Consider the following 19,955-nt stretch of genomic DNA (forward strand, 5'->3'; position numbering starts at 1 on the left):
AACAATTAGTCTGCTTTTTTTTTTTCCTGCTCCCTCCTCCCCTCTGGAATTTCTCTATCTAGAAGAGCAATTTCTTCTACTCAGTCCATCAGAACACTTACTCTATTTTATGGAATGAAGTGTGGCCTAATTCTAAAACTGCACAATAAAACTGACAAAGATCACTCAACTAAGTTTGTAGCAATTCTGTTTTTTTTTTTTTTTTTGTACCAGGGATTGAACTCAGGGGCACTCAACCACTGAGCCACATCCCCAACCCTATTTTGTATTTTTAAATTTAGAGACAGGGTCTCACTGAGTTGCTTAGTGCCTCTCTTTTACCGAAGGCTTTGAACTTGCGATCCTCCTGCCTTAGCTGGGATTACAGGTGTGCGCCACGGTGCTTTTTTGATAGTATTGTTACACACAGATGTTTCAGGAAGGTGATGCATTCTGACTCCCCACTTTTGTTGTAGTTAAACTGTAATTTTGAGTACAGCGCTTTCCTGAGTTCTGTGAGTTGTGGTGAATTTCTATTTCAGGAGGTAGTAGGAACCTCTAAATTTGTTATCAGTTGGTCAGAAGTGCAAGTGGCCTGGGGATGGCTGTGTTGGCAGCTAGTGTTGGAGGTGAAGGCAGTCTTGTGGGGCTGTGCCTTTACTTTGTAAAGTTTGGGCTCACTCTGGGGATTTCCCCTGTGTTGCATAGACCCTTCTCATTTGGCCTCAGTATAGCTGCACCATGCCCTACCAGCCTTAGGACTTCCATGTGGCTCTTCGCCCTGCAGGTCCCTCTTCACCCCAGGGATGATCCTTAGCTCTTCTAAATTTCTGTTTGGCTGTCACCCCAGTGGTACAACTTCTTCACCCAGGTACTTTTCAGATCTTTCCTGCTTTTTGTTCCCAATCAGAATTTATCATCTTTTAATATATAATATATGTTACCTATCACTTTTCTGCTTATTGTAGTCATCCATCCACTTCTAGACTACTCAGGAAGGGATTCTTATCTGCTTTGGTCACGTCTCTATTCCAATACCTGGCACACAGTAGGTGCTCAAGAAATATTTATTCACTCTCATCATTACACAAAATACATGTATGAAGATGTGAATTTGGGGTCAACATACCTTATATATAATCATAGACATGATAAATTATTGTATAATGGTATATTAAGAATTGTAATGCAAAAATAAATAAATGAAAAAATTTTATTCAGAAAATGAATGAATATTCATAATAGCATTGTTCATAAGAGCCAAAATCTGTCAATTCCTCAAATGTTTATTGGTAGTAGATTGAATAACTATATTTTAGTACATTTTTTAAAAAATTAGCCTTTTAAAAAATTGATGAAAATTGTCTCTATGTATGGTATGCAACATGTGGGTTTGAAATATGTATATACTGTGGAATAATTTAAATGAGCTGATTAGCATATACATTACTTCATATACTTATTTTAGTTTTTTGGTGCTGGGGATTGAGCCCAGTGCTCTATCACTGAGCTGTCTCCCCAGACATTTTTATTTTGAGGCAGGGTCTCACTAAATTGGTGAGACTGGCCTTGAATTTGAGATCCTCCTGCCTCAGCTTCCTGAGTTGCATGGCTATCTTATTACTTTCTTTTTTTTGTGTGGTGACATATTACAGTATATTTACATAACAGAGTACCAAACAATGGTCTGCTTGAATAAAATACAGATTATCTCTTACCTGAAATGTTTGAGGCCAGAAGTGTTTCAGATTTCAGATTTTTAAAAAAATTTTGGGATATTTATATATACATAATGCAATATTTAGGGGAAGACTCAACTCCAAACATAAAGTTTACTTAGTTCCATATATACTTTCCATACGTAGCCCAAATTTTATATGATTCTCTTGGAGTAACTACATTTCAACTGTAACCCTCACATGAGGCCTGGCATGTAATTGTCCATTCATGGTGTCACACTGGTACTCTAAAAGTTTCAGATTTTGGTGCATTTAAATTTCAGATATTTGGATTAAAGTTGTTCAACCTGCCTAAAAAAGCAACAGGAGAAAATACAGATGATGATCCCATTCACAAAAGTTAAAAAACCGACATATTATCTAAGGGTGAAGATTAAACAAAAGCAAGGGTATAAACACCAGAATAATGATTATCTCTGGGAGGGAGGGTTGCTCCCAGGGAAGAGGGGGAACCACTGGGGAAGGGCCCAAGAAAGAGGCTTCTCCTGCGCAGCAGTGCCCTGTTTCTTAACCTGAGTAGTGAGTTTGTGGGTGTTCTTATTGTGATTCTTCTTCTTCTTTTTTTTTTTTGAGAGAGAGGGAGGGGGGAGAATTCTTTTTTTTTTAAGATGGACAAACAAAATGCCTTTATTTTTATGTGGTGCTGAGAATCGAACCCCGGTCCCACCCGTGCTAGGGGAGCACTCTACCGCTGAGCCACAATCCCAGCCCTCATTTTGATTATTCTTAAAGACAACACAAACATTTGTCACATCTCTTCTGTGTATAGGACATACTTCTCAATTTAAAAACAGGACACTGAGTAGTGTTCTCAGTTCCACTGATAAACGTATTGGAATTTAATGTGACCACAGGGCTGTGTGATTTCCTCTACAGTAGCAATTAGATACCTGAGGGGTATTTGGAATAGGAGGAATGAGATTCCTCTGTCACTAGAGCTTTGCTGTGGTGGGAGACACAAAGGTCAAGGGAACATGGAAATGCAAGGTATTGGCAAAGGAAAACTGAAAATCTTGTGTATGGAAACTAAGCTGAATGGGAAGGCAAGTAAAGTCAGGAGAGAGAAAGCTGAAATGCTGGGCAGACTTGGATGGGTGCAGGGGGAGCAGAGATATATTTTTTTTTTGGTACTGGGGACTGAACCCAGGGGCACTTAACCACTGAATCACATCCTCAACCCTTTTTTTTGTATTTTATTTAGAGACAGGTTCTCACCGAGTTGCTTAGGCCTCACTAAGTTGCTAAGGCTGGCTTTGAACTCTAGATCCTCCTGGCTCACAAGCCACTGAGATTAGAGGTGTGCACCGCTGTGTCTGGCGTGAGCAGAGATCATGATGACATGTGAAGTCATGAACCACAGATGCCGTGGAGTACATTATGAGTATTACACTTGCTGTGGGCCAGTGTAATAGTCATAATGGGAGGTCAACATTAAAGGTCTTGAAAGGGGAGCATATTTGGGGCAAGATAATGTCTGGTGTGACAGTAACATTGGGTAGACATTAATATTAGGTGATTGAGGTGTCATGGATATAGGAAATGGACATTTCAGAAAAAACCAGTTCTGATGTAAGAGAACCAGTGGACAGAAGCAGAAGGTATCTTGCAAATGAAGAGGGAGACAGACTCAGGAATGCACAAAGTGCAATTTATTGGGAACTTATGGGCAGATGCATGTGGCAGCAAGACAGGAGGATCCCCACACCTTGAGGCAAGAGGAAGGGGTTTATATGCTAAGCTAGACAAAGGTGGGATGTAGCCAACTGGAATGTACCTGGCCTTTCTTAAATACTACTCACATATTCAATGTCAGTTAAGAAATAGTTATCAGTGATCAGCACAACACGGTTGGCTGTTTGTCTTAAAGATTTTGTCCTACAGGCCTTGGAATGCATGCCAAGGTCACCTGGAGGGCAAAATGTCACTTAAAACTAAATGTTATATATAGCTATGCCCACCTGGATCCTTACCTATGAGTTCTTGTAGTCTATGGAGTCCCTCTAACCCATAGCCATCCCAAATGAAGCAACTCACAGTACTCCTGTGTGCTGCTATGCAGCTGCACCTCAGTACTGCTCCCTAGCCCCTCTGCCCTGGATCCCACCCATGGCCAGAAGACCCTTCTGAAGTCCCATCAGAGGAGGTCTGGGGAGAATACGGTAAGCCAGCACCTGGTTACAAGCCCCTATTGAAGTTGTCAATGTCAGAGTTTTACCATGGAACCGGTCTAGTGTGCCCTGCCTGGGTGAAAGAATTGATGTACACCAAGGTCATCCCTGGGTCCTTTTTTTTTTCTCTGTTCCAAGTATTCATGGCTCTGTAGGTAGTGAACATTCAGCTGCAAACACTTCTTATCACCATAACTATGACTGTCCTGGTCTAAGCCACCTTCATCCCTCATCTGACTATTGCCAACTGCTCTCTCCACTTCATCCAGAACACCCTATAGACTCTTATTCATGGCAGCAGAGACATATTAATATTTTTAATCATCACTATAACAAAATACCTGAGTCTTGGTAGTATAAAAAGAAAAAGAGGTTTATTTATCTTACAGTTTGGAGGCTGAAAGTCAAGAGGAAGTGGCTCCACTGGTTCAGCCTCTGGTGAGGGCCCCTGTGGCTGTGTTACATCATGGCAGAGGTCAACATGGTGGAAGCACATGGAAGAGGAAGAAATCCCAGGGAGTCGGGAGGCCAGAGAGTGGGGGGAATCCTTTGTGAGGGAAGGATCCCCAATTACAGAATCACCTTTTCCTAGGTTCAAGGTCTTAAAGGTTCCACCACCTACCAATATTGCCACTCTGAAAACCAAGCCTCCAACATTTGAACCCCGGGAGGACATACTCAGGCCATATCCCAACCATGGTAAGAAGGGGATACTCATTGGCACCGATGAATCAGTCTAATTCCCCTGAAAAAAATAGAGGTGGCAAAAAGGAGGGAAGAACTCCAAATTCATAGGCAGCATCTGAGCAAAAGAGATGACAAGATATTCAGAAATGCCTCTAATTATATTGGAGATTTAAAATTATTTTTGGGCTGGGGATATGGCTCAGTAGTAGAGTACTTGCTTGCCTAGCTTGTGTGCCCTGGGTTTGATCCCTAGAACCACATACACACAAGATTTTACACACAACAAATTGTATCTTTTTGGTATATAAGTTATTTTACGTCTTGACAAAGCATAGTCATGTGCCCATCCCTACAAATCAAGATATAGGTGTACTTTAATCCTTCTAAAGTTTTTCCCATTCTGCAGTGAATCCTCTCCCTGGCAACCATTGATCCATTTTCATCTCTATAGTTTTGCCTTTTCTACAATGTCATATAGATACATAGAAGTAGAATCATTCGGTATGGATTTTTCTGAGTTTTTTTTTTTCCATTCAACATAATACTCTGAGAACCATTCAGGTTGTGTTTAATATGGGCTCATTTCTTTTTACTTCTGAGTAGTATTTCATTGTATGGATATACCATAATTTATCCATTCACCCATTGAAGGACTTTTGGGTTAGTTTCTGACTGGGGCCATATTAGAGATTTTAAGATATCTCTTTCAGGAACTGATTGAATATGGGACTTGATTCAGTAATAATATGGAAGGTTTGGACTTGATTAACTAACCTGATCTAATTGATGCATACAAAATATTCACTCTTTTCAAAGGCACATCAGGTGTTTATTAAAATAGAACATATTCTGGGCCATAAGAAATGTAAAAACAGGTTTTGGAAAATTGAAATAATACAGAATCCCCTCTATAGGCTGTGTGACTAAACTGGAACTCAATGACAGGAGGATACCCAGAATATTCCCTAATATCTGCACAGTAAGCAATACCCTTCCAAATAACTTGTGGGGCAAAAGAGAAGTAAAAATGAAAATTTAAAAAAATATCTTGAGCTACATGAAAATGAAAAAGATTGTGAGAGATCATAAAGCAGTGCTTAAAAGGAAAATTTACAGCTCTAAATGTGTGTAGTAGGAAAAAAAAAAAGACTTGAAAACCAATGAACCTGGCTTCCAATTTAAGAAAGAGCTGGGCATGGTGGTGTCACCTAAAATCCCAACTGCTTGGAGACTGATGCAGGAAGATGCCATGTTTGAGGCCAGACTGGGCAAATTAGAAAGAATGTGACTCAAAATAAAATTAGAAGGGCAAGGGAAGTACAATCCCAAGTACCTCCACAAAACAAAACAAGCAACACAACAAACCAACCAACCAAGATATAAAGAAAGGGGGCTGAGTGGTAGGACACTTGCCTAGGATGCTCAGGGACCTGGGGTGAATTGACTTCTAGTGCTTAAAAAAATAAAACTAAAAAAGAAGAAAGGAAAGAAGGGAGAAATGGACAATATATAACCCCTCAAAATAGAAACAAAGACAGACTAATCAAAGAAGAATGTCTCCAATAGCAGAATGAAAGTAGAATACCATTACAGAGTCAACAAACATTCAAGGGATAATATGAGGATGTTGTAAACAGCCTGTCAGTAAGTCTGAAAGTTTAGACAAAATGAACAAAATCTTTGAAAAACTCAATTTACCAAAAGTGACACTAGAAGAAGTGGATAAACTGCATAATCCTGAATCTATTAAAACAAACCTATCATTAAAAACCTCACAGTGAAAATCTAGGTGCAGATGCTACTAATATTCTCACTGAACAGGTGTATTCTTATTGAAAATTCAGTAAGCACAAATTTGATTTTTATCTATGTATGTTATGCTTGCAATTTTTTAAAAGTTCACTTAAAATGAACCCAGAGATAATAAGGGGAATGGTGGATGAGTGTATACATAAAACAAAATTGGCCATATAGTAATATTTGTTGAAACTGGGCCACTACTACTACTACTGCTACTACTACTTGCAGTGCTGGGGATTGAACCCGGGAAGTACTAGGAAGTACTCTACCACTGAACTCTCATCAAAACACTCCACTAGCTCCACAGTTCTCTCTGATTCAAAGCCACAGTGGGTTGATGGCTGACAAGGTCACCTGATCTGCCACCTTAGAACATTCTGGAATCTCTTCTCTACCACACTTTCATTTCTACTGTGGCTTCTTCCAAGGCACACTTCACTTCAGAGACTTTGCACTTGTTTTTGTTGTCTCAAATATTCATTTTTCAATCCAGTATGACTTGACTCATTCATGAGGTCTTGGTTCAAACTTCACCTTTCAGCAGACTTCCAAGACTACCAAAAATCAAATCCCCAACCCCAAAACTGCACTCCCTATCCTACCTCCCTGCTGTGTTTTCCTCCAGGGATCTGCATTATCAGGTGAATAAATTATTTTCCAGTATTTTTAATTTACTATGTAATTCCCACCAGAATGCAAACTCTAACCAGACAGTGACACTTACACCTGTATCCCAGTGTCCAGACTGAGACCTGACATACAGTAGGCGTTCCAAAAACATGTACTGAATGAATAAGAAGGGTTCCCAGCCTCTTCAAGGAGGTATTGTTGGGTTTCTCTGCACCTCCCACACAGACCCCTCCACATTGTGGCTTCTTGGTCCTAGACCTGTTCCACACTTGCCTGAGTCTGGCCTAGGTGCAAGAGTCACTCTGGATGTCCCTCCAAAGGGACAGGCGGTTTCAGCAAGAGCCCAAAGACATGAATCTTGTCTTTAGTGGTTTTGTAAATATAGGGGCCATAGAATCTCTCAAGGTGACTTTAGACTCTTGATCTGCCACGTATCAGCTCGGAGGTCGTGCATTTCCCCAGCATTAGTTTACTTATCTGTCCAATGGGAACAAAAAACAGCACCAACCTATTTAGAATGATTATGATAACAGGGGGAATAACTCCAGAGACCAGGATTTGACCTCAGAAGCGTTTTCACTGTCAACTGCCACTGATAAAAATTTTGGCAGCTCCCCGGAGTTCCCAAAGGTCTTTTTTTTTTTTTTTTATTTTTAAAGGAAATGGCCACACACCTTTTGGGGGTTGCCTTACCCTTTTCAAGTGAAAACCTGGCCCGCCCTCTCTCACCGGTGTGCCTTCCCCGCGCCCTCCCTCGAGTTGCACCTTCGCCCCGCACCCTCCCTCTCCTAGCCCCGCGCCTGCCCGCTCCCTCCCGCACTCGTGCCCGCCTGCTCCGTGCCCGCTCGGTGCTCGCTCCGCGCTCTCTCGCGCTCCCCCGCGCCGGCTGCGGAGGGAGCTGCTCTGCCCGCAGCTGGCGCAGCGCGGGGGCGGCCGCGGGTGGGCGGGTGCCGCGGGCCCAGGCGCCGAGCATGAGCCGCCGCCGGCGCCGGCCGCGCGCTGCTCGGGGCCCGACTGCGGCGCGAGGGCGGCGCGGGAGCGACGCTGGCCCGGACCGAGGTAGGCAGCGGCCGCCGATTCTCCGTCCCTCCCTCCGGCGGGTCCCCTCCGGTGGCCGGCGCGGACAGGGCGGGGCGTGCGCGGGCCCCGGGTCCCGCCCGGCGCGGCCGTCGTGGGGCCGGGGCGCGAGCTCTCAGCGTGGGTCAGGGGACGCGCGCTGGGTAGGGCGACCGCTATCCTAGCGCGCGGAGTTACAGAGAACTCCGCCCCGGGCTGGACCGCGCCGGGACCCCCTGCACCCTCCGCCCCAGCAGGGCACCGGGAGGTCCGGGTCGGGCGTGGCGGGAGAACACGGCAGGCGGGCGTCTGCACCGCTGGCAGGTCCGCTGCCCTCGGCCTGGCGTGGGGGAGGGGGCTGGGGAATCCGAGGAGCTCGGGGCTGCGCAGTTGGAAGTTTCCATTTGCTCCTCTGCGTTCTGGGCCCCGTGGTGACATCTCACGCACTCGCTGTTTGGCGAGGAATTGGGGTGTGAGTACCGCATTGGAGAGGAGAGAACCCTGGCCTGAGGAGATGCTCCCTCTCCCCAGTGGATCAGGGTCGTTTGAAGGACCACGCTCTTTGCCCTGGGCCTTGCTTGGGATCTGGGACTGGGGCAAGGTGCGGCTGGTTAAGGTCTGTGCGAGAGTGTGTGTGGGTGCGCGCGCGCGCACACGCGGTGCGGGGGTAGTCCTGTTTGGGGAGAGAGGCGCTTGCAGGTTTCTGCACCCAGCATTTCTAACTGCCCCAGAGCGCTGGAGCTAGTGGTATTTATGGGGAGGTTGGGGGTCTGAGAGGTGGCGGGGCTCCCTCTACTCCTGTTAGGGGTGTGAACCTCCCCCTTTGGTTCACCCTCCCTGCTACTGTCATTCTTCCGCTATCAGGAAAAGTGAAGGACCCAGATGGCCACTTGCCCCAGGAGTCTAGGACCTTCAGGAAGGTGATGGTCTGCCCCTTCCCTTGGTCTGGATTCCTTCTTGCCCAGCAAAGCCTGTCCTGGGTCTGGGCCATTCTTTGCCCAGGCAGGGGTCCTACAGAGCACTGCAGTAGCCACTGTTCTGAGCAAAGCACTAGAAAGTGGGGAGACCAGTTTTGACTTAGGAACCATGGTGGGTTGCAGGCCCCTCCCAAACTGTTTCTCTGCCAGCAGAATGACACCATGTATCTGATGACCCCTGAAGGCATTTCCACAGTGACATCCAGTGACACTGCTTTGGAACCTCAGGACCCAGCTCCAGAAGAAGAAATTGAGTGGGAGGACATGGGGGACATCAATTGGGTAGCCTGGGGACACATGAATGGGTTCTCTGTCCCTCTAGTTTTTGTCCTTAGGACCATGGATTGTAGTGTTCCAACAGCCCTCTTGTTGGTGGTCAGTCTGAGACAGGGGTGCTGCAGGGCTGAAAAGAATTCAGCCGGCTCCACGGTGAAGCTTGGAAGCTGTGTACTCTTAAATATGGCCTCCCTGGTTTGGGAGCCCATGCAGGTGTGCCAGTGGGCCCCGTCCGAAAGCCAGGCAATGAGTTTGTTTTTCTCTAGGAGGCATCTTTGAGCTGCCAGCCTGATGGCTTCCTTCCACCTGGCAAATCGTGGAAATGGAACAGTTCACATAGAGCAGAGGATTTTTTTTTTTTTTTTGGTGTAACTTAGCAACTGCAGGCAGAGGAGGAGGAGGAGAAGGAGGAGGAGGAGGAGGCATGATGCTTGCCACTGCATTTCTGTTGGGTACTGATGGATGGGCCTTGTCTGCATGTGGGAGGGGCCAGGCTGTGTCACCTGGCTAGGTGAAGAACAGACCCACCTACCTACCCCTGGGTCCTCTGGGGGAGATCAAGTAAAAGGTGGGTTATGCAGGTGTGGTCTGGGAGCCCCTTAGCACGCCTGCCTCCCCACCTGTAGAATGATGGCCTCCAGAGCAGTATTGGAATAGGTTACTTTGGCTTTTTTAGCCCCAGAATCATGTATTTCACAAAAGCCAAATTTATCAAATAGGTCAAGTGTAGGTGCACTGCCGAGGTAGGGTAGGGGGCTTTGAGCCTCAGGAAGTTAGGTGGGTGTGCTGGTGTGGGATGGTTATGTCTGCATGGCCCTGCCTCTGGGGAAGGGCCCTGCTGCTTGGGGCAGAGTCCTGGGGAGGGGAAGGAGACCTGGGTCAGGACATCTCCCAAATCTCTTCTGGCTGCCCCCTGATGGGACTCCTTTATCACTCCCTCCTGCTTTTCCTCCCGAGGCCATCTGCTTCAGCCCTGGTCCGCTCTGGCTGTTTTTCTCTCAGCTACCAAATGCTGAGCAAAAATCTGCCTCCGGTAACTCCCACTCACTCCAGGCTGCCTCTCTGGTTCTTTGCCCTTGCCTGCTCACCTCCCTCCCATGGATGAGTGTTTACCTAGCAAGGATGTGATGTGTGGAAGGAGGGAGGCAGGGAGCAGATACAGACAGAATCTTCTGGTGCAGTGGCCATGAGAGAAGGGCCTCTGACATGCACTGGTCACCAGCAGGGCCTCCTGACCCTTGAGGGTCCTGGGAGGATACATGGCCCTCTTTTCAGGCATATGCCTTACTCCTTTCTGGGCACAGAGCCTGTGATTGTGGGTATGTGAGAAAATGAATGTAAGGGATGGTCCAGAGTGGGTTGACTGCTGCAAGCCCTGTAGAATGCTCATCGGCTGGGGACACCAGGAAGCTCCGATCTGAGAACCCCCAAAACAGGGTTTGAGAGGGTCAGCAGGCATGGTGAGATGAGAGCCATGTGATGGAAAGTCCTAAAACCCCTGGGTATCCTGACCTTTCAGATTTTGAGAGGGGTTTGGACCTCTGGGATTTGTGCCCTGGGACAGGCTGGCTAGAGTTGCCTTAGACACTATAAAGAGAGGACTGAGAGGGGCTTCATTGTGATACCTACCACATGAAGGTGGCTGGGGGTGTGAATGCTGCTGGTGGCCTCCCTTGCCTGAGGATGACGGAAGGGAGGGATGCTACTCTGATACAGTCATATATCCTTAGGGGTCTGGATGTTCTGTCTGCAAAGGCATCTGAGAACCACCTGGGTGCCTTCAGCAAACCGCTGTGGTCCTTCCCTGGCAGCCTTTCTCCACCTCATTCACTTGACACAGAAACTTCTCAGGTCCCCTTGGTCTGTACTGGGATGTGAGCACAACCCTGGGCTAGAGCCAGGCTTTGCCCAGTGTTGCCCGGGGGCTCTGGGGCTTCATGAGATGGCTGTGTGTTTTTTTAAATGAGTTTAGGGAACAGAGATCAGTGCTAGCTTGAGGAGGGGAGGCTTGAGGCTGGGCAGAATAGCTTGAAGCAGGTACTCCATGTGTGGGTAGGAGCTCTGTACAGCTGGGGTGTTGACTCCAACCCCGGGGCCTAGTGTTGGGCACTTAGGTTGTTCCATTCTGTTTGCCTAGCTCTTGGGCCGTCTGCTCACAAGTGGGATGATACCACCCAGTTGACAGGTGACTGGCCTCAGAGGTGAAGTTATTTTTGTAAGACTTCTTCCATCTTAAAAGCAACAAATCTTGTCTCCTTCAGCTTCCTCCCACCCTCCTCCTCTGCGCGTGCTGACTTTGAAGACATGTTCTCGGCTTGCTCACTCCACATCCTCACTTCCCACTCTCCCAGCCCACTCCAATCTGGTATTCATCCTCAGTTCAGGAAGACCATCTTCAGAGGCCATGGACTTCACTGTCCTTGCTCCAGGATAGGCCACCTGGCCCCTAGTTCTCCTCCTTGTTCTCTGGACTTCCCACAGCCCCCCTCATGGCTCTTCCTCCTGTTCTGGGACACAGGATCTGGGGCCATACCCTCTCCCTAAACACAGCCTCTGTTTTTCTCCGTGCCCAACTCCTTTCAGCCTAAGCCTGAATTTGGGGGCTTCTTTAGCCTGTGTGCTGTGCCTCCTGGATGCCTCCCAAGTGACCATGGGTATCGTCATGCCCTTGAGCATTGCCAGCCTCAGAATCTCTATCTGAGCAGGTAGACAGCCACAGCATCCCTTGTCCCTTCTGTCAGATCACCCTTGTATTGAGTCATTAGCCAGTCTGGCCCTTCCCTGGACCTCTCTTCGTTTTTCTTTTGGTACCAGGGATTGAACCCAGGGATCCTTAATCACTGAGCAACATCTCTAGCCCTTTTTAATATTTTCTTTTAGAGACAGAATCTCTCTAAGTTGCCTAGGACCTTGCTAAGTTGCTGTGGCTGCTTTGAACTTATGATCCTCCTGTTTCAGTCTCCCAAGCTGCTGGGATTAGAAGTGTGTTCCACCATGTCTGGCTTCCTAGACCTCTCTTCTGCCCCCTCCTCCACCTTGCCCTGCTCACTGTCACCTCCATTCTGGCCTGGACAATTGCCATGGCTTTCTTCTCCTGCGATCTCCTTCATGACACAGGACTCTGTCTTGACGTCTGCTGGGTCTCCTCCCCACAGTTGTTTTCCAGAGGCTTCCTGTGCAGGTGTGATGTGCAGGGAGATCATCTTCAGAGGCCTCTGTGGTGTTGCCCTGGGTTTACTTGTCTGTGATTCTCTGGGGACCTGTCTACTTCAGGTCTCAGACAGACCCCACGTTTGAGATGGTAGCTGTGTTTGGGATGTATGCAGAAGTCTCTGAGCTGCTTTGTGCAGTGGGGCAGACTTCCTGTCTTGAGCCACATTGATGTTAGACGCACCCCCCCACCCCCCCCACCCCGCTTCAAGGAGAGGAAAAGGGGCAGACCAAGAGCTGTTGGTCAGATGAGTTTTTGGGACAAATGTTGGTGACTGGACCAATCCAGGAAGGAGTAAGGAGTATTGGGGGGCAGGGCTGGGAGGCTAGCACCCTGCTTGTTATCACCACCACTTCAGTTTTTCCAAGTGTCACCCTCAGACTCTACCTTGAAGAGAGCTTCTCCCTAGATCCAGTTGCCATGACAACACTGTTAACAAAGAGTAGCTTCCATGGAGGAGGCTAGCTTACCCAGAAGCTGAGTGTGCTGGGAGAGAGTGTGTGCGCTCTGATGGGTATATCAGCACAGCCTGTCTCCTCACCCCCTCCAGAGCTACCCAAATCTTGAGGATCGTCCCCTACCCTTTCTGCCTGGGGGGCTTTCCAGGCCTCTGGTGCCCAGATCTATCCAATGTGAATGTCACTGAGCCTGGATTCCACTGGGGTGTGGCTTGGTTCCCAACCACAAATGAAGCTTTCTACCTAGAGTGTGGGAGACATGCCCAGCCCCGGCCCCAGATGCTTCCCAGGGCGAGAAGCTACAGTTTGCTGCTGTAGAAACCAAGGCTCAGAAGCCAGACTTCTCTTGTCTGGGTCTTCTCTGCAGACTGATTCTGTGCTCTAGACCGTCCTGGCTGTGAGCTATGAACAGGTTCCCTTGGCTTCCATTTCTCCTCGAGGTGCATGGTCTGGATTAAATGAGGTAATGTTGTACAGTCCTGAGCTCATGAGAAGGCTGGCCAGGCTGTTGGGATCCAACTCTGAGCTCTCAGAGCTGAGGCGGAGGGAGGGAAGGTAAGACTGAGCAGGTGGATCAGCTGGGAGATTAGAGTTGGAGTAGGTTGAAGACACAGAAGCTTCTTGGGGAGTTCTTGAGGATGTTTAGATGTTTTCATGAGTAAATTACTCAGGAGGCAGGAGGCTGTATCAGTTTATATCAGTTTGACTACTGTTAATAGGGATACCTTCCCCAGGGGGGACTGCACAGGGCGTAGAGTCCCTGGAAGACCAGTCTGGGTGGAGGTAAGCCTTAAGGCTGCCCTAGGAGAGCCCAGTCCTGCCTAACAATGCACTGCAAGCCCTGTGCCCTTCCCTACTCTGACCCACGTGTCCCTTGTAACTCATGCCAACCAAGAAAGGTCTGCTGTGAGGTGCTGGGCCAAATCACCTGTTTTACTATGTGTGAGGACACTGGAGGGTTTGGGAGGAGGGTTGACAGTGGTCCAAGCTGGGGGTTGGCCAGAGGTCCCAGTTGTTCATTGATTGGCCAAGGCAGTGGGAACCACCTCCAAGAGTAGGGGTGGCATGGGAAACCCCCACACGGGCAAGACCTGGAGGAAACATACCCACAACCCACGCATCACTGCCGACCTCACCCTAGTGATGGTGTCCTTAAGGGCACATATAGAACCACCAGCTCAACAGCAGGCACGTTGGTGAAAATCTGTATCCTCCAGACTATGTTTTCTGACTGTCATGCAGTTTAAAAGAATTTAGTGACAAAATAGGTAATTCCAAAATAAAGTCATATTTAGAAAATTTAAAAGATGTGTAAAAAATGGGTAAAGAATAAATAATAACAGGAATGATAAAAACCTTAACTTTAGAGCCAGGCATATGTCACATGCCTGTAATCCTAGCAACTCAGGAAACCGAGGCAGGAGGATTGCATTTGAGACCAGCCTTGGCAACTTTTAGTGAGACTTTGTCTCAAAATAAAATTAAAAAGGCCTAGGGATGTAGCTCATTGGTAAAGGAGCCATGGATTAAATCCCAAGTATTACCAGGGGGAAAAAAAAAGCTTAGGTTCAATTGATAAAAATACAGTGAAGGGGATTTGTGGGGTGTGACTATTATAGCACTTACAGACAGATTCCCTGCTGAATGTCTAGAAAGTGTGTTCTCTGAGGACAAGTCCACATGTCCCCTCCATGGGTCCTGGGGTGGAAAGGGGCTGGGAAGTGGGCACCTGGGAGGGGTTTAGAGGCAGTTGAGCCAGTGCCAGGCCCTGAGATGGAAACCCTGGGGCCGTGGGCATGGAGTCTCAGTTCAGTTCCAGGGCTAATCTACATGCAGAGGCTCCTGTGAAGGAGCTGCTACTTGGGCCATGGTGTGAGATAGTCCACACTAGAGACATCTTGAGCTTCACTGTGGAGGGGCCCTTGCTTCCTCCAGGAAAGAACTGGGAACCTGCATGTGGGAAGGGGCTGAGATCTGTGGGGTTACAGTGTGAGGTACCCTGGGAGCCGAGACAGGGTCCTTGAATCAAAATGCAGCTGGGAACTCTGAAAAGACCATTCTGATGGCTTATACCTCATTTTCTCAGCCTCCTCTGTTGGCTTCCGAACCCCTCACTGCTCCCTACTTCAACCCTTTCTCTCCTGGAGTTCCCTTCGCCTCGACCTCTTTGCTTTTTGGACACTGGGGATTGAACCCAGGAGCACGTCCCATGGAGTTACATCTCCAGTCCTTTTTATTTTTAAATTTTGAGACAGGGTCTCACTAAGTAAGCCTAGGTTAGCCTGGAACTTGTCATCCTCTGCCTTAGTCTCTGGAGTCACTGGGATTACAGGTGTGTAACACTGGACCCGTGCTCTGATCCTTTTTATCTGTGCCGTGGACTCCCAGAGCCCCTGCCCGTCTCTCTCAGCTCACACACTGGGGAGATCACAGCCAGTCTCAGCACTTCAGTAGCTGGGTCAAGGCCAAGAACCAAGCTCTCTACATATTATTGCCTAGATCCAGGCTGTTCCTAGGGGAGTTCAACCCTGAAAGAACTCTGTCCTCTTGCCCCCTGTCTGCATGTATCTTCTGCCTCCTCATAGCCACTTTTACCTTCCTCTACTGCCCTCTCCCTTAACCCATGCCTCTGCAGCAAAAGAGGATTTTTGCAGCCTCAGTGTTCAGTCCCCCTTGAGCTGTGTTCCTGTAGCAGCTGCTTCTCTCTCTACTCCTCCCACAGTGTCCCCCTCCTCACCTCAGACCCACTCCTCACTGATTCTAGTGTGGCCATGGCTCCTCCCTCCATCAGAAACTCTTCCTACCAAAGAATTTCATAAGCATTTTGATTCTCATATCTGTCAGGGGTGATCACATGGCCTTTCTCAAGTCTCTCTCTCCTGCGTTCCTACTGCCTACTCCTTCTAAGCGTCCTTGGTCCCTCTCACGTGTCCTTTTCTCCTTGCCTTCCATCTGGGACTTCAGGGCTTTTGGTCCTAGCTAAGAAGGTGGAAACCCACCTGGTCTCCGGGACCTGGAAAGTGCAGTGTCTCCCCCATCTTTTTTCTTGGGCCTATAGGTATCTGGCCCTGAGACCTCATGCCCTTTGCTGCAGACCTGCTTCTTTTGTAGGGCTCTTGGCCTCTGTTGTCACATACCAGTCAGCCTCCACCTGACCCCAGAGTGGAGTGGAGTAGGAGGCAGGGACAGAAGACTTTCTTTGTGGTAGGGCCCGGGTAGCCTTCTGTGGCCTGCCTTCTCCTCCTGCACAGTGGCAGTGATGTGTCCTGTTGGTTGAGGGCTTAGCCTGCCAGTGGGCACTCTCCCAAGAGGGGGCACAGTGCAGCCACATTGGGGTGAGCCAAGCTGCGCAGGATCTGCAGGGCTGCTGCTAATCAGACAGATGCCTTGGGTAAGTTCTTTGACCCCTCTGAGCCTGTTTGCTCTAAGAAATAGAGATGAGGGTAGCTAGGCTCCCTGATTTAAAGATTAACTGTGACGATGTTAATCTTACATGTGAAGCACTTGGCACCGTTTCTGGAACACAGTAAACTCAGGAACTGTGAGGGCATGGTGGGAAATTCTTGTAATCCCAGCTACTCAGGAGGTTGAGGCAGGGGGATTGCAAGTTCAAGGCCAGCCTGGGCAACTTAATGAGATTCTATCTCAAAATAAAAAATTAAAAGGGTCGTGGATGTAACTCAGTGGTAGTGCACTTGCCTAGCATACATGAGGGTTCAATCCCCAGTACTAAATAAATAAGCAAATAAATAAATGTGAGGAGGAGGTGGTGGTGGTGGTGAGAGGGAAGCATTTTGTTTGGATTTCTGAAAAATTCTAAAATGTCTTTCTTATCTCAGTCTGAGAAATGCTCTGCCGGAGAATGACCAGGCCGTGTGGATGCATTGTGTGTGTGTGTGTGCCGTGTATGTGGGTGTATGGGGTTGTGGCTCTGTTCTTTTCTGCCTTTCCTCTTTTATCTACCCTACACATTTGTCCCCATGTGCCTGTGGCTGTGTGCCCCCGACACCCTGAGTTTGTGGGAGCAGAGCAGCTGCAGGAGAGGAATCCCTAGATAATAATGCAGCAGGGAGTAGGCTAGTACCCTTGAATCTACCCAGCAGGTGGGATTAGAACAGAAGGGAGAAGGATTAGGAGTGAGTTTTGGAATTATCCACTTGGGTTCCTTTTTGGCCCGAATTTTGAAAATCAAATTTTGTAAGGTCTTGGGAAAGCTACTTTGTGCTTCTAAACCTCTGTTTCCATATCCAGGAAATGGGATCAATCCTTACTTAGAACTGTTGGAAGAATGAAATAACATCCAGGGAATAAACACCCAGTGCAGGGGCTGGTACGTTGTAAGTGCTCAATAAATGGTAAGTGGGCGGGGAAGCTGTCTATCAGTGGGTTGTTAGCAGCAGTAAGTGCAGGGAGGGGGATTGCTCTAAGAGAGTTGTCATGGGATCTAGGTTGGCATGGGTGGTCCCAGGGCACATGGCTGGTCTTAGGTATATGACTTTTGGCTGTTTTTCTGAAGGCCAAGGGCCTCCATCTGTTTGCAGTGGGGCAGTAGTTCTGGGCTGGACTGGAATCCTCAGTGATTATCCTTGAATCATTAATAGGAGAGGGAGAGCCAGAGGGTTGGTGAATAAGCCTTGGATCCTCCATGTGAGGATTCCAAAGAGAAAATGGCTCAGCATTCAGGAAGTAGGTGGAAGAGCTGGATTGGCCTCGGTTTCCTGTCTCTCAGTCCTTCTGCTACCAAGAAAATGTGACAGAGAGGCTGCCTTCTGTCTACTTCACCACTGGAAGCTGCTGCAAGATGCAGGCCTGGATGCCCTAAAGATACCTCAGAGAGGAGAAAGCAAGGGAAGCGACTTCTCCCAGGTCCTAGAGCAGAATAGTAGCAGTGCCAGGACTGAAGCTCAGGGCTCTCTGCCCCTCATCAGTGGACAAATCCTGTATTTATTTTAATAGCTTTCAGAAAGTAATAAGGGTGCCTGGGGGAGTTATATGTCCTCTCGTTCCCCGGCCAGCTCCAGCTACCCTGGTCAGAGGCTTTGTTGTCACCTGTTTTGGAAGTTCCTGGTCTGTGCACACATGCAGTGTAGTATTCCTTTGGTGCATGTGGAGGCCATATCACAGGTTGTGTACCTTTTGTGTCAGTGCATCTTGGAGTCCCCTATCTCAGTGCATGTAGAGTGGCCTCCCTGTTTTGAACAGGGCAAAATGGAGAAGCATTTGTTACTTTGGGAAATGTTGCCAGATTGTCCTCCAAGCAGTACTAATTTATGCTTGTTTTTGATGTATGTGGTGCCTGTTTCTCCATTTCTTATCCTTGCCAATCTCATCAATGAGAAATAGCTTATTGCAATTTTAATTAGCATTTTTCTTGTGATGAATGAGATTGTATAAGATCCATTATTTTCTGGTGTTCATATTATTAATATAGTGTTACTTTTGGGGTGTTGATCTCTCTCTTTTTTTAAATCAACAGATGGTACATGAATACTGGGATTTCTGACTTTTTTTAAAATTTATTTTTTAGTTGTAGTTGGACACAACACCTTTATTTCACTTGTTTATTTATTTATTTTTTTAATGTGGTGCTGAGGATCGAACCCAGAGTCTCGCATGTGCGAGGTGAGCGTTCTACCACTGAGCCACAACCCCAGCCCAGTTGGTCATTTTCTGGTCGATTCATAGATGCTCTTTGAATATTTGACAACTTGTTTTTAGGAGAAGTTGCAAGCATTTTCTCCAATTTATTGATTCATTTTGTTGTGTTAGGATTTTTGCCATGCAAAAATTCAGACCCATCATTTTAAAAATGATTTTGGGATTTTGTAACATTCACAATAGGTGTGAATTCTCTGATATTAGCTTCTGTGGGTTACACATAGTTGCCTATTCAACTGGGAATGTTGCTCAGCGGTAGAGTGCTCCTGAGTTCAATCCCTGGTACCCCCCACTGCAAAACAACAACAACAACAACAACAACAACAACAACAACAACAACAAAACAACCAAATAGTTGCCTATCAGAATTTCCTGGGGTTTAAATAAACAGAAAGGCCCTTTCTACCCTGAAACTATAAAGAAATTCTCATGTGTTTTTCTTATAGACTTATGGTTTCATTTTTCATATGTGAATATTTGATCCATCTGGTAGGAGTCCAATTTTACTTTTTTCCAGATGGCCACCCATTTGTCCAACACCACTTATTAAATACCTTTTCTTCACAGATTCAAAGTATCACCTTTACCATGCTCTGAGCTGCCATATGTGTTTGAGGCTATTTCTGGGCTTCCCCCCTTGCTTTGTGGTTCTGACTGGATATTAAATTGAACTTTTATTCTGAAAAAATTCAAATGTACTGAAAATTAAAGGGAGTTATGAAACCCCCACATATTCTTTACTGAGATTCAGCAGTTCAGACTTTACCCATCCTGGCTCATGTACTCATTTTTCTCTCCTTTCACTTTTCACTTCCCTCCCTTCTTTCCCCTTTTTAAAAAAATTTTAACATTTATTTTTTAGTTTTTGGGGGACACAACATCTTTGTTGGTATGTGGTGCTGAGGACTGAACCCGGGCCGCATGCATGCCAGGCGAGCGCGCTACCGCTTGAGCCACATCCCCAGCCCCCTCTCTTTCTTTTCTTCTTTCTTCCTTTCTGTTTTCTTCCCCTTTTTTCCCCTTCTCTTTTTTCTTCATTTTCTTTTTTTGGGGTCTTATTCTTTTTTTACTTTTATCTGAAATATTTTAATTACATCCCTGACCTTCATCACTTGTCCTCATTTGTTTTCGATGTGGATCCCTAAAACAAAGGAACAAATGAATGAGGATTTTTTTTCTATAAAATCAGTCATTATCATAAAATTATCAGAATTAACAGCAATTCCTTGCTATCATCTAACATGCCCTGTGCCTATTCATTTTTTCTTACTTGTCTGGAAAAGACCTTTTTACAGTTGCTTTGTAAAATCAGTAAC

The 19,955-nt window shown here is 47.0% G+C and overlaps 1 protein-coding gene across 2 annotated transcripts in view; it reads left to right on the forward strand.

The window, feature by feature from the left end:
* The first annotated feature begins 7,931 nt into the window (after positions 1 to 7,931).
* Positions 7,932 to 19,955, forward strand: part of Rasgef1a (RasGEF domain family member 1A) — a 78,542-nt gene continuing 66,518 nt past the window's right edge. The window contains exons 1-2 of one of the 2 annotated variants that reach the window (XM_078043033.1): positions 7,934 to 8,062; positions 17,233 to 17,336. In XM_078043033.1, the coding sequence (XP_077899159.1) occupies positions 17,334 to 17,336 (3 nt within the window). In that variant the 5' untranslated portion in view covers positions 7,934 to 8,062; positions 17,233 to 17,333. Of the gene's footprint in view, positions 8,063 to 17,232; positions 17,337 to 19,955 lie in introns of both variants that reach the window. The other variant, XM_078043043.1, reaches the window with a different exon arrangement.

Source organism: Ictidomys tridecemlineatus, chromosome 1 (genome assembly GCF_052094955.1).
Source record: "Ictidomys tridecemlineatus isolate mIctTri1 chromosome 1, mIctTri1.hap1, whole genome shotgun sequence".
Classification (NCBI taxonomy): Eukaryota; Metazoa; Chordata; class Mammalia; order Rodentia; family Sciuridae; genus Ictidomys; species Ictidomys tridecemlineatus.